General features: G+C 37.5%; 1 protein-coding gene across 1 annotated transcript in view; it reads right to left on the reverse strand.

The window, feature by feature from the left end:
* The window catches only part of LOC150088096 (NADH-cytochrome b5 reductase-like), a 190,621-nt gene that overhangs the window by 141,790 nt on the left and 34,791 nt on the right, over positions 1-14,040 (reverse strand). The window contains exons 4-5 of the mRNA XM_090370016.1: positions 11,016-11,103; positions 1,857-1,961 (exon numbers count right to left, since the gene is read on the reverse strand). Coding sequence (XP_090226142.1) covers positions 1,857-1,961; positions 11,016-11,103 — 193 coding nt within the window. The remainder of the gene's footprint in view (positions 1-1,856; positions 1,962-11,015; positions 11,104-14,040) is intronic.

Raw genomic sequence — 14,040 nt, forward strand, 5'->3', positions numbered from 1 at the left:
AATTATTTTTTGCATCCAGTTCCTTTGTGACCACATCATAGTATCCGATCAAATTGGTCAGACAAGATTTCCCCTTAACAAACCCATGCTGTTTTGAATTATTGCTGCAGTCTTGTCTAAACGATCCTGCAATGATTCTTTAACCAGTGTCTCGATTATTTTCTCTGGAACAGAAGTCAAACTAACAGGTCTGTAATTACTTGTGTCATCAACCTTTGATCCCCCTTCATGAATTGGAGATACATTTGCACATCTCCAGCCCCCTGACTCTAAGGATGCTCTCATAATTATCGCTAATGGTTTGTTTACTTCCTTTACTGCCTCCTTTAATATAACTGGATAGATCTCATCCAACCCAGGTGCCTTTATGTTTAACTTCAACAATTTCTCCTTCACTTTTCTCTCAGTTATTACAAAATCATTTAACTCCCTGTTAGAGTTTGATAAACATCTGGCTCTCTCCTCCTCCTTGTTCAGATTTTATGAAGAAATTGGCATTAGTCACAATCCAGAAGAGGTGTCTTTTGAGAGATAGTTCAATAAAAGTTTGAAAGCTGTGTTGCTTCATAATGGGAATGTATTCATTGATTTCTATTCATATTAAAGAAAACTACAAAAATGTGAACCATGTGTTAGAGAAGATCAAATATGGCCAGTATAAATGGTACTGAAGTCGGTGGGGACTTCAAGATGCTGGTGGTTTCTTTTGGGTTTTCAAGTTAGTTTCACTAAGCCTTCTTACTTTCTCTGCCTGTGCAACAGCAAGGCAGTAGATCAGCACTACTGGTCAAGAGAACGGTCATTCAGAATTGAGCTGCAGCACAGAGCACAAATATAGTAAAACAATCCCTTGGTTCCAAGAAACAGCCTTGCTTCACAACCCTATATCACGATGAGACCTGTCAAACAATTTGTTAAAGATTAGCCCTCAAGGTGACAACCTTGAAGCCCACAATCTGTGTTTCCAAAACTGTCTGATGTGAAAGTGAAAGGTGGCACATTTATTGGTCCACAAGTTAAACAGATGTTGGCACATCTTAACTTATGCTGAGCAAAATGCCTAGCACTCATTTCCTCTTGTAGTGAATGGCACCACAAGATAAATTATAAGTGAAAATTACAGAAAAAGGGGAAGCAGAATAGCAATTCTATTACTTGTTACGTCAGAGCAAGTGCTATTACTTGCTCTGACGTGAATATTTTCATACCAGATCTGGGTGATGTTACTAAAGAGCACAGGGTGAAATTCCCCCAAGACATCCAGTAAATGGAGAAGAGGTACCAATGATGGTGAAGCCAAACCTATGATGGGTAACAATATCTGTTTTTTGTTCAGGATGATCACATTTTTTAAAAAAACAAAAATGTCCAAATGTATGTTTTTAGGGATTTTTTTAACCTTTTACATTTTACTTTTTAATTTTATTTTTTAATTTGTTGATTTTTTTTAACTTATAGAAAAAATTAATACTCTTATTCTGTGCAGAATTTAAACATTGTTAATAAATCCAATATAGTATTGCATATTTACTCTTCTTTCATTTTTGGGCAAACCATTGATGCTATACAAAATCTAAGATCTTAATCTCTGAATCAGTATACCCAAATTTATAAGGAAAACATCAAGAAGTGCAGATAAATAGAGCCTTTTTTGAAATTTATTACAATGCTATTCTTATAGTTTTGATGTCATCTTGCAGACTATTAGAAAACAAGTTTTAACATCAGAGGGCTGCAATTTGCAAATTCCTTCCCCATTAAAAATGGGATTTAATCCTATAAATACATTATACCATTTTTTTTACTTACTTTTCATTTTAAATGAATAATACATAAATACATTATTACATACATACAGTGTTTGGTATATAAGTAAACTTTCCGAATGGTCCCCTCCATTCTGCTTGTAGACTCAAAGTCCAACTATTTATGTACCGAGACATTCTCCCTTTGTGATAAAGCTGAAAGGAGAAAATCTTACAGAACTTCACAGAAAAATTGAAATACCTATAATTATAAAAACTTTTTCCCTCAACAATAAGCAAAAAAGATATCTTGGGGATCATCTGGGGAACCACTTCAATGTCATATGTAATGTTGATTTCAGTTCAGCAAAGCTGAACTGAAATTGCATTATATATGGCACAAGGGGCACAGCCTGAATCCCCACACTTTCATTATTATTGATTATGAAAAAGATCTAAGTTTGGTGCTGGCTGGAAACAATTCACATCTGTACCAGTTTATACAGCTGAAATCCGTAAAAACACAATTTCCCCTTATAATGTAACGCTCCCATTTTTTGCCAATTGAAACATGTTTTTAGTCACTGAAGATCAACATTTTGGATTCCTGTGGCAATATTTTCAGTTTAATTGGCGTTATTTTCAGTTTAATTGCATTATTTTCAGTTTAACGCGAATCTACATTTTGCATTATACTTTGATTTCCATAAGAACAATAATAAACGACTTGTAACACTTTACTGAAAAGTGTTTAAATATATATTACCCCAGGGGCTCACATCTGGTGAGTATGGGCTTGGCACACCCAGGGTCCTGAGCTGGATATCATCATTCTTCTCTTTCTCGGTCTCTTTCTCTCTCAATCTCTCGGTAACTCAAATTTTTTTTTTTTGGCTGGTGTAGCATAAGCCTCAGGCTTCTTTGTAATAATAATAATATACAGCATTTTTTTAGAAAGTTCACTGTATGCATGTAAAATCACAGAAGTCATTTGCATACAAGGCACAATCCTTTTTTTGTTTCGTGCTGGTAATGATCTATTACGGGCATGTAATGGAGTGCATTATGTGTTTCTTTTCCTCCTGAATTTTTGACCGTTTGTTCATTTCAAAACATGAACATAGCAGTCAACACAAGCATGTGGAAAAGCAGTTTTTGTGAGTACTGATTTGATTTTGTGACGGAAGGTGTGCGTTTATCATGTTTATGTTGATATCACATACTTGGATTTCAGGAAAGCTTTAGATACTATTGCACATGGAAGACTACTGTACAAATTGGAGCACTATGGCATTAAGGGCAAGTTGCTACAATTGATGAATGTCGTGGCGAGATCCAATATTCCTTACATTTCGAGGGTAAAGCTCTAGAACGGTGTTCGCAGGCCGGCCGCCAGTTAGCACACTGGACCGAACCTATTGATAACTCTAGGAGGCTTCCGGATCAGCTAGTGTATAATCTTGCTACCTCTACTCTGCCAGATAGTGACTGGAGGGAGTCCGAGTAGTGTGTATGCGGGGAGCATTGTCGAGGCCACGTTATGTCAAGGATCTGGGTATATTCTTACCACGTGTACGCCATATCCAAAAATTTCATTACTTCATATGGCACGTCCCACCCACTTTTTCTTACTATTGAATATACCATGATTTGTCAAACTAATAGAGCAAGCTTATCTGCGAAAAGATCTAAACCTCCCAAGCACTTCCTAATTCATTTCACAAATATACGTGGTCTCAATTCTAATCTCAACGATGTCCATTTCGACTTGCAGTCTGCCAAACCCCATGTACTTTTTCTGACAGAATCTCAGTTATCGGTTGATTCAACTACTGCTCATCTCACATGCCCTAATTATTCGCTGTATGATTCCTTTCGCCTCAAAGGTGGTACTTGTGCATATGTCCAGAGACTTGGCAATTTGGAATCTCCTCTCTTTGATCTTCTCTGGCTTAAAATCTCTCTACCTCACTGTGTCAAATTCATCTGTTGTCTCTACCGTTCTCCCAACTCCACTAATCACTTGGAGCTCTTTGACTTCCTCTCTTTGCAACTTGACTTTCTCCAGTCCAACTTTCCTAACAGTGAGGTAATTTTCCTTGGTGATTTTAATTTTCACAACTCCAGTTGGCTTCCGTTTTCTAGTCACACCGACCCAGCGGGTCGAGATGCTGAGGCTTTTGCAATTACTAATGACCTAACACAGATTGTTCATTTACCTACAAGAATACCGGACAATCTTAATCATACAGCCAATACGCTTGATCTTTTTCTCACAAACAATCCTTCTAAGTACATGGTCAAAGTGAGAGGTCCTTTAGGCACTTCAGTTCACAACTTGGTGATTGTCTCTTCTCCAATGGAACCTTTATCTCATGGCTATTCCCAACCTCGTGTTGTTTGGCATTACAAAAGTGCAAAATGTGATGACCTGCGAGACTTCTTTTCTTCTTTTCCTTGGTCGGATTACTGTTTCAAAACTTCTGATGTCAACGTTTGCTCAGATCGTGTCAGTGAAATTATTCTTACAGGAATGGAATCCTTTATCCCACACTCCACTTTAAAATCTCGTCCTTTATCTAAATCTTGGTTTTCCAATAAATGTGCTAAGGCTGTCCAATAGAAGAATGTTGCATATCGTAATTGGCTTGTTTCTAATTCTTCAGTGTCATTTTCTGCCTACACCAAAGCTCGCAACAATTGTAAAGCAGTTATTAATCAGTACAAAGTAGAGTTTGAACAGGCTAAAAGTAGAAAACTTGCTTCTTGCCCTAATGGTAGCCGAACATTCTGGTCTCTTGCCAAAGCTATTGGCCGCAACTTTTGCCCATCTCTGCTCCCACCTTTGTCCAAACCAGATGGTTCTGTTGTCACTTCAAGCCAAGGATAAAGCTGACCTGCTAACATCCCATTTTTCTTCCAGCTCATATATTAATGATCTTGGTAAAACACCTCCCACCATTCCCAACACGCTCCATTCAATGCCTCCTGTGGTCTTCCGTCAAAAGGATATCAGAAGGATTTTGATGAATCTTGATGCTAAGAAAGCTCCAGGTCCTGATGGTATTTCTCCACTTGTTCTCAAAACCTGTGCTCCTGAACTTACTCCTATTCTTTGCTGCCTTTTTTTCACTTTCTTATTCCAAAGGTGTTTTTCCTTCTGCTTGGAAATTTGCTCATATCCAGCCAGTTCCTAAAAAGGGTGACAAATCCCTCCCATCCAATTATCGTCCCATTCAATTACTTCTACTCTTTCTAAAGTAATGGAGAAATCAATTAACCACCAACTCTTAAACTACCTAGAAACCTTCCATCGGATCAACGATCACCAATATGGATTCCGTCAATGTCGATCCACTGGTGATATTCTGGCTTATGTTACCCATTTATGGACTAATTCAATGGAAAGGTTTGGTGAAACACAAGTAGTTGCTCTTGACATCTCAAAGGCTTTTGATCGTGTTTGGCATAAAGGTCTTCTAAACAAGCTTCCATCTTATGGTTTGCCAACTGTTTTTAGTAATTGGTTATAGAGTTTTCTCTCTGAACGCTCACTGAAGGTGATGGTAGATGGCTCTCTGTCTTCTAACTTCTCCACTAATGCCGGTGTCCCCAAGGTTCAGTTCTTTCTCCCACTCTTTTCCTCTTGTATATTAATGACCTTCTTCCATTAACTGGAAATCCTATCCATAGTTTTGCCGATGATAGCACATTGCATTCCACTTTCCATTTTGAGAAACCTTGTCCTGCTCAATCAGCTTCAACTTCTCGAAAATCTGCTACCAATTCCTTAAATGCCAATCTTCAGGTAATTCTCCAGTGGGGCAAAGACAACTTAGTTGATTTCAAGCCTTCTAAAACTCAGTCTTGTCTTATATCTCGCAAAATTCGCTTATATCTCGCTTATATCTCAGACACAGCATGGTTTTGTTAAGGGGAGGTCTTGCCTGACCAACTTGATTGGATACTATGATGCAGTCACAAAAGAACTGGATGCAGGGAATAACTTTGATATTATATACTTGGATCTTAGAAAGGCTTTTGATACTGTTGCACATGGAAGACTGCTACACAAATTGGAGCAGTGTGACATTGGAGGCAAATTGCTGCTATGGATAAAGGGGTGGTTGAGGGGGAGAAGACAGAGAGTGGTAATCAATGGACACTGCTCATCGTGGACTGATGTTATTAGTGGAGTCCCTCAGGGCTCAGTGTTGGGACCATTATTGTTTTCTGTATTTATAAATGATATTGATGATGGTATATCGGGCTTAATGTCCAAGTTTGCAGACGATACAAAGGTTGGCAGGGTTGTCAAGGACACTACTGACACTCTGCTGCTGCAACAGGATCTGGAAAGGTTGAGCAGATGGGCTGAGAGGTGGCAAATGAAGTTTAACATTGACAAATGTAAAGTACTACACATGGGGAAACAGCAACCCCAGAGCAACGTATCAACTCTGTGGTACTACACTGACAGTGGTAGAGAATGAAAGGGACTTGGGGGTGGTTGTGCAGGCAGATATGAAGTTCTCTGAGCAGTGCAGACGGGCTGCAAGAGTAGCTCATGGACTATTGTCAATGATATACAGGAATTTTTCCAGCAGGGATAAGGAGGTGATTATTCCATTGTATAAGGCGATGGTCAGGCCACACCTAGAGTACTGTATACAGGTCTGGAGGCCTCATTTCAAGAAGGATGTAGAGCTGCTGGAACGAGTACAGAGAAGGGCAACAAGATTAGTGAATGGAACAAAGGGGTGCTCTTACAAAGAAAGGCTTAAGTTTTGCAAATTACAGTGTCTGGAGACTAGGCACCAGCGAGGTGATCTGATAGAGGTGTATAAACCTTGAATGGTTTAAGCATGCTGAATGCTGATGGGATTCTTCCTCTAGCTCAGAAAAATCACCTGAGAGGGCATAAATTCAAATTGAGGAAAGACAGATGTAGGATAGACGTGCGGAAATTTGCCTTTAGCCAGCGGGTGGTTGGGTGGTGGAACAGACTTCCATCCCTTGTGGTGGAGGTTGATAGCCTAAATAAGTTTAAGGCTCAGCTGGACAGGTATTTTGAACGAACAGAGGGGTGAAGTGGAAGTGGGTTTTTTTTTTTTTTTTTTTTTTTGGTTGATGCTGCATAAGCTTGCTTTCTTGCATCAAATGCCTCTACTAATGCTAATGCTAATGCTAAAAAGGATTCTTCTGCTCCTATGCTTATCTTTAGTGACACTCCGATTTCTAGGCAAAATGATATATCTCTTTTGGGGATTACCCTGACTTCTAATCTCTCTTGGCACAAGCACATTACAAATATTGCTTCCTCTGCATCTAAAAAACTTGGTTCTCTCTTTCGCTCTCGGCGTTACTTTTCTTCCAAACAGCTGCTCACTCTGTATAAATTGCAAATCCGCCCTTCTGTGGAATATTGTTCCCACATCTGGGGTGGTGCCCCCAAAACCTCTCTCAGGCTTCTTGATTCCATTCAGAAGAGGGCAGTTAGGTTAATTAATGATTCATCTCTAACAGAGTCTCTCCACTCGCTGTCTCATAGATGTACTGTTTCTGCTGCATGCCTCTTCTACAGATACTTCCATGGGCACTGTTCTTCTGAATTGGCTTCTATAATTCCCGCTCTCTCTTTCAAAACAGCCCAAACACGTGCCGCCACCAGCCAAATGGCTAGAATTTTCTAATGCAATTCTGCTTATATTGTGATGTGATTCTTTGGACCTCGAGCATTGCATTATAACGGGTTTCACCTGTACAACTAACAAAGAGATGAGTCCACATCTGCCCTGTCTTTCAATCGTTCATGCCACAGTGCTAGTCTTGCTGATGGAGAGTGCATGCAAGAAGAAGAAAGGGCAGATAATACATTGGTCAATGCAAATTTTAACCACTTCCAGACATTACCATAATATCATATGGTCGTCCTGCATTGTGTTTATGTATGTAATCCTTTCAGCAGTATGTTTTCCACACAGTTGTGCATGGGAGGGGGGGGGGGTTTCCACACAGTGAAATTTCACAGTGGCAGGCTGTGTGGAGTGAATCTAGTTTGGATTTTTTAAAAATTAAAACTTTTAATAAATGCTTTAAACATAAACACTTTAAAATATTAATGTGTTAGTTTGACATTATTGTCCAACATTACAATAAAATTATTATCAAAAATTAAATCAGAATAAAAAAAAAAAGTTATATAAAATATCTGTAAATAAAAAACCTGTTATCGCTTATATCCTCTACATCCGGTTATGTATTTCTTCATTTTATTCTGAATCTGAACTCCACAGAAATTCTTCAGTTTTGATTTTTGTAAGCCCAAATCGTACAACTGAGATCAACAGGTCTATAACATATAGGGAACATAATGTATGAAGCAACTTTCAAAACAGATCTACATATGCCCAGAGCCAACATGAATATCATAGCTCTACGCTGTATGTACCACTGAAAAAGTTAAGAGGTTGTCACATTAGAAAAATTTAGTTAAGAAACAATATCAAATTGTCAAAAGCTACTATGCTGCAACTGGAAAAATTTCAAAGTCCTCTTCAACTGAGTCTAGTTAGATGATCTCAGGAAGAGGGAGTATGGATTTCCTCTATGAATTATTTCAGGTTTTCAGCCTGCACAATACAAAAATCAGCCTGTGAACACATTTCTACGCACTCACGCATGCACGAAATTAATACAACAGCAAGCTCCAGCATTGTTAAAACAATTTCCACTGAATATTTTTGAATTTTCGTATTGTGATGTGGTTTCAATTTGTTTTACAATTTATGACACTGAAAATTTTAATTTTAGCTATAGTGTTCATGTTAATTTTAATTGGGCTACATAGTCTGAGTTACAGTTGTATCAGCTGTTTATAGAACAGCATGCACATTCTTTATAGCACATGGCAACTTGAATAAAATTGCTTCATTATACACAAATTGTCAGAGATCTGCAAACTGAGACCACCCACTATCTTATATTTTAAAACATAACAGAATAGCCTTAAAGTGTTTTTTGTTTAAAAGTAGTGCATTTGCAAGATGATGAATGCTGAAAGCTATCCATCAGTACTTGGAACTCACAAAGCATTATTTATTAGCAGCATTCCAAAGTCTGCAAAATATATAGAACAAGATGTTCCTCAATTTACTGACCTGTATATTCTTACTTCCATTCTGTTTACTCACTGACAATAATTGAAACATTTGTAATTTGATTACAAGTCATGTGATAATTTATATTAATAACATTTATACCTTCAGCCTCTTAAGGCTGAGAGCTGCTATTAAAATCCATTAGAAGCCAAGGGACCTTTGTATGCTTTAACATTGGACTTTGAACAGCAGGCCTCACAGAATAGCCTTTTGGGCCATATGGTAATCCATGGGTTGAAGACCTCTGAGTTATATATATTTATCATACTTTCAAAATGTTCAATGTCTTATTGAATAATCAACTTATTTTATACAAATTCAAAATGAATCTCATTTCAATATTCACACCTTAACCACTCATTCAGAGAACATAAAAGAGCTTACTGTTCATTCTGTGAGGTTTGATCTCAACTGAAAGTTCCAGAATTAGTGTTGGGACTATGGACGTGCGCGCGCATCAATCAAGCTCTGTAATGACTATAATGTGGGTTGCACGCTTCACTGTTAAAGACAAACCACAAAAATAATTTTTTTTTTTCAATGATGTGGTAGCATAGCTGGTATTTGTTGATGTAAATTTCTAATTAACTATCTTTATTCACAATAAAATATTTTATATGCCAAAGATAGGTACTGAAGCTAATGTTAGTACTATTCTTAATTCAGAGGGTTTTTTTTTTTTTTTTTAGCTGGATGGCTTATCCAGTGACTCTAAAGGATTAGGATTCTTCTGCATGACACTGTTTAAATACAGCCCAACACTACAGGCCTTATAGAATTCCTCCAATCTTTGATGGTATTGAAACTGCTTTATACCATTATTACTGCTATTGATACTTTCATACAACTAATATATTCTGTACATTGCATCTTAAACTCTTGACCTGTACATGGCTGAGTTAGTTATCAGAGATCCCCATTTTGGGGAGGGATGAGGGTGGTTGGTTGGTAGTCTTGAAATTCTATAGCAATTAGACTGGTCACAGTGAGTCAAATTCATATTGGCTTACATGTGCTTTTTATAAAACTCCAAATAATTTGTGTGTGTGTGTGTGTGTGTGTGTGTGTGTGTGTGTGTGTGTGTGTGTGTGTGTGTGTGTGTGTGTGTGTGTGTGTGTGTGTGTGTGTGTGTGTGTGTGTGTGTAACCACCAACTCCTATTCCTTCTGCCTGACACTAGCTAATTACAGCCCAATTGAAGAGGCCTTTAAGAATTCTTTCAGTCTTTGGCGGTATTCAAACTGCTATACCATCAAAGGGGATTTTTGATCTGATTTGGGTTTTATTGGCACATCAGCGACTGAGGCTATAATGCGCCGCCCATCAAAGGGGAGAATACTTTAATGCTATTGACATTTTCATAAGACCAACAGATTCTGGATGTTGAGTCTTCAAATTCTTCCGATAAACAGCTGAGTTAGTAACAGAGAACTGCAAATTTAATACAGAAAAAAAAAAAAAAAAAAAAATTAAACAGCTTAAACTTTAACAGGTTCTTTCTAGCCCGTAAATCATTTAGAGAACGAGAACAGAAACTTTGTCCAAATAATGGGACAAAAAGTTCATGTGACATCTTAAGAACTTGTCTGAAAGATACCCACACTATGGAAGCAGAATTTTAAAATATACAATGCTATATCAATCTTTCTGTAATAGATAACGAAAATATCAGCACAAATAACCATTCATTCCATAATATGAAACAATATTCTTCAACAGTAAGTGATTTTAGACCAGTTTTTTGGGGAGGATTACTGTCCCACATCCACATACTTCCTGACAGGTTAATAGAGCAACGTAATCATTTATCTTATCAATTCTTCCAGTACCACTTTGACTCTTAAAAATGATAAGATTCACAAAATTATATGCTCTAAAAATAAACAATCATTTAAGAAGTAAATGATTTTGGTTAAATGTGATTAAAATGCATATTAACACATTAATTGCCATAATGTCATTAAAATTTGAGCTATATGTGTGTATGAAGCATATGTTTTGTCACATGGCCTACTGCTGCTTAAAAAATTAGAGTACAAATGCTGTCTCACATGGCGAGTAATGTGTTAATATAAAATTCTACACAGGGTGCTAGAAATTAAAGTATTTACCTTTATTAAAACATCAAAGTAACCAGTGACATCTAATGGACTGAAAGGTGTATACTGCCTTGTGATTGACTCTCCATCTGAATACCCCCTGTACAAATCAATTTTTCATATTAGTGCATGAACAAATGCAACAAATCATGCATTTTGCTAAACACAATGTACAGACAAGAGGTCTGGCCAGTCAAATTAACAATTCTTATTAAAAATACTTGATGTGATGAAATGCATCCTTTTCAAGGAGGTTTCACCAACATGCATAACATTTATGGCACTAATTATAAAAAAATATTGACTAGACACTATATTAAATATAAAGTTTGTTTATTCTTGCTATTCCTACAGCGCTACTTAGTACAGTTTACATTATTTTCTGAATCACTTATGTAGAATCAAACTTGATTCTGAAAAAAAAAAAAAAAAAAAAATACAATTTAAGCCAGACCTCTTAACTAGACTACTATGTATTCCAGAGATAATCTTAATCTTTACAGAAGAAAAAAGTATTATCCGTAAGGAGTGAATATTTGGGCACTGCAACTATGTGAGATGAACTGGAGATAAAATACACTATTCTACCAAGAGCCATGGAACACCTGTAGTTATGGACAAAGTATTTATTCAAAGAAATTAGTGTTGGCCCACCTTTGGCTGTAATGACGACTTCAGTGCATTTTGGAAGACCTTTTGATTAACTTCTGGTAAAAATTGATAATATTCTGCTCTACTATTCTCCTTTATAATTCTGCTCTTTAAATCTCCTTTTCTCCTTTAAATCATTCTTTAGCTCCACTATCAGAAGAGGACCATTTTTGCCATTCCCTAATTCTGAATTTCAATTCATCCCAAGGGTATTCAAATTGGGTTGGGATAGCATTCCACACTGGTCACTAATATTTCAATGTTATTTTCTTCAAGCCACACATTTGCAATCTTTTCTCTGTGACATGGAGTTATAAGAGCCACTTCCATAAATTTTTCATAATGTATAACATACAAATTGTCTAAAACATCACTATGGTATGCAGCATTCATGGTTCCATGCACTGAAAACAGTGGACCTAGTTCATACTATAAGAAACATTCCATATCATAATAATTCATCTTCTCAAATTTACAGTTTGAACACACTCAGGTAGCAAGTGTTTTCCAGGCATTCACTACAAGTTTGAGTCATGCTACATGCCCTTGAAGATCATGACATATCGCTCCAAAGAATCAATTTCCAATGATCTACAGTCCAGTTAAAGTGTGCCCTGTACTATGCCAACTAATGGTGTGGCTTTGTCTCTGTTTTTAAACATACACAGCTCCCTTAGTGTAAAGGAAATATAGGTTTGCCTGTGCAGCTCATTGCTCCAAACTCTGATTCTCTAAGTTTAGTGAAATGAAGTAACTAGCCATCTCTTCTAGTTCAAATTAGTGATAATCAAAATACCAAAAATCAAAATGCTAACAGCCAAAGCACTCACACTTCAAAATAGCAACAGGATCAAAATGCTGATGGGATTTAAATGCCTACACACCCAAACAGCAGCTATTCAAAATTGCAAACTATTCAAAATATGAAATGGGTCAAAATGCTGGCAGCTTATATCAAGTTATATATGAACCAATTGCAGCTGTTTTACTTAAAATGTATGCATTATTAACAAATTAGTTAAAATTTCTGATGGAAGTATTCTGCTCAGTTTTCATGAGGTGATAAATCCAAGTTTTTATGATAAAAGCTTGGATATATCACCAACTAAATATTTTTATTATACTGTTTTCCCTTTGTGGGATTTTTCCACCTTGTGAAGGGTACCAAGTGGATGGGGTGGTTATTTGTGTCTGGTTACTGTTATTAACACTGTTGGTCAAGGAACTCTCTTATTATCCCACAGGTGTTCAGAATTGCAGCTTTCTGGAGTTCCATATAAGTGTACTCTGGAAGGCCTTTTTTGCTGCCATGTTCTTATGGAGGCTCTTTGGCACCATGCCATGGTTAACACGATGATCGGGAAGGTCATTACCTGTTTCATATGCCACATTTCTTTGACTTCCTCTCTTAGGTTTGTATACCTACTGATCTTTTACTCATACGTTTTCTGAATGGAGATTGCTGGTGTTGAACACCATTATGACGATCAGGTAGGTAGTCCTTTCCTTCTTGTCGATGAGGGTTATGTCTGGTCTGTTGTGTGGGATCGTCTTGTCCGGTATTATGGAACAGTCCCAGTATAGTTTGTGAATCTTTTAGGGGATCTCTAATGCAGCCTGAGGCTCATACCTGTAACATGGTACACTTTCTTTGATCAACTGGTATTTTTATGCTAGCTGCTGATCCTGGCCACCTGATTGCATCTGTGAGTGTACTGTGTTTGAGTGATCACCAGGCATCCATCAGTGATGTGCTGGATTGTTTCTGCGGCCAGGTGGCATCGTCGAAATGTGTCATTCCAGGGCCCTGGTGTCAATTACCTGGTTTTAGATGGTGAGTATGAATCCTCCAGGGAAGAGCTTCACTTTCATGAGTTGGAAGCAGTCTATGTAGTTTTGATGGAGATCATCATACTGTTTGCCACAATGCACCTTCTTCACCCATCTTTCTATCTTTGTTTGTTCTCTCTGTGTGAGTGGAGTCTCCTTGTTGTTAAGATTGAGTGTTGTGAGCCATTTGTATATCTTATGGCTTGGTAGATTGGTACTGTGTTTTCCTGGAAATAATTCTGCAGGTTCTTAATTGCCTTCTCTTGTTCAGGAGGTCAGTCAGCCCCCCTCCTCCTTTCCAGGCTATGATCAGTCTCTTGATGGCCATCTATGGGTAGTGTTCATGGCTCTTGGTCATCGTTATCCTTGTTGAAATTAATCTAGTTAATGTATAAGCTGGGTGGCTGCAGGGTAGAGGCCTATGATTAATGGATATTCTTCAGACTTGTGTAAAGTCAGAAGTTGGGGTCCCCCAGGGATCAGTTCTTAGACCACTGGTGTTTCCGATTTCCAAAAATGACATGAACAATGGGACAGAAGGCTTGATGTCAAAATT

Source organism: Mastigoproctus giganteus, chromosome 3, assembly GCF_048544385.1.
Source record: "Mastigoproctus giganteus isolate SK-2022 chromosome 3, ASM4854438v1, whole genome shotgun sequence".
NCBI lineage: Eukaryota > Metazoa > Arthropoda > Arachnida > Uropygi > Thelyphonidae > Mastigoproctus > Mastigoproctus giganteus.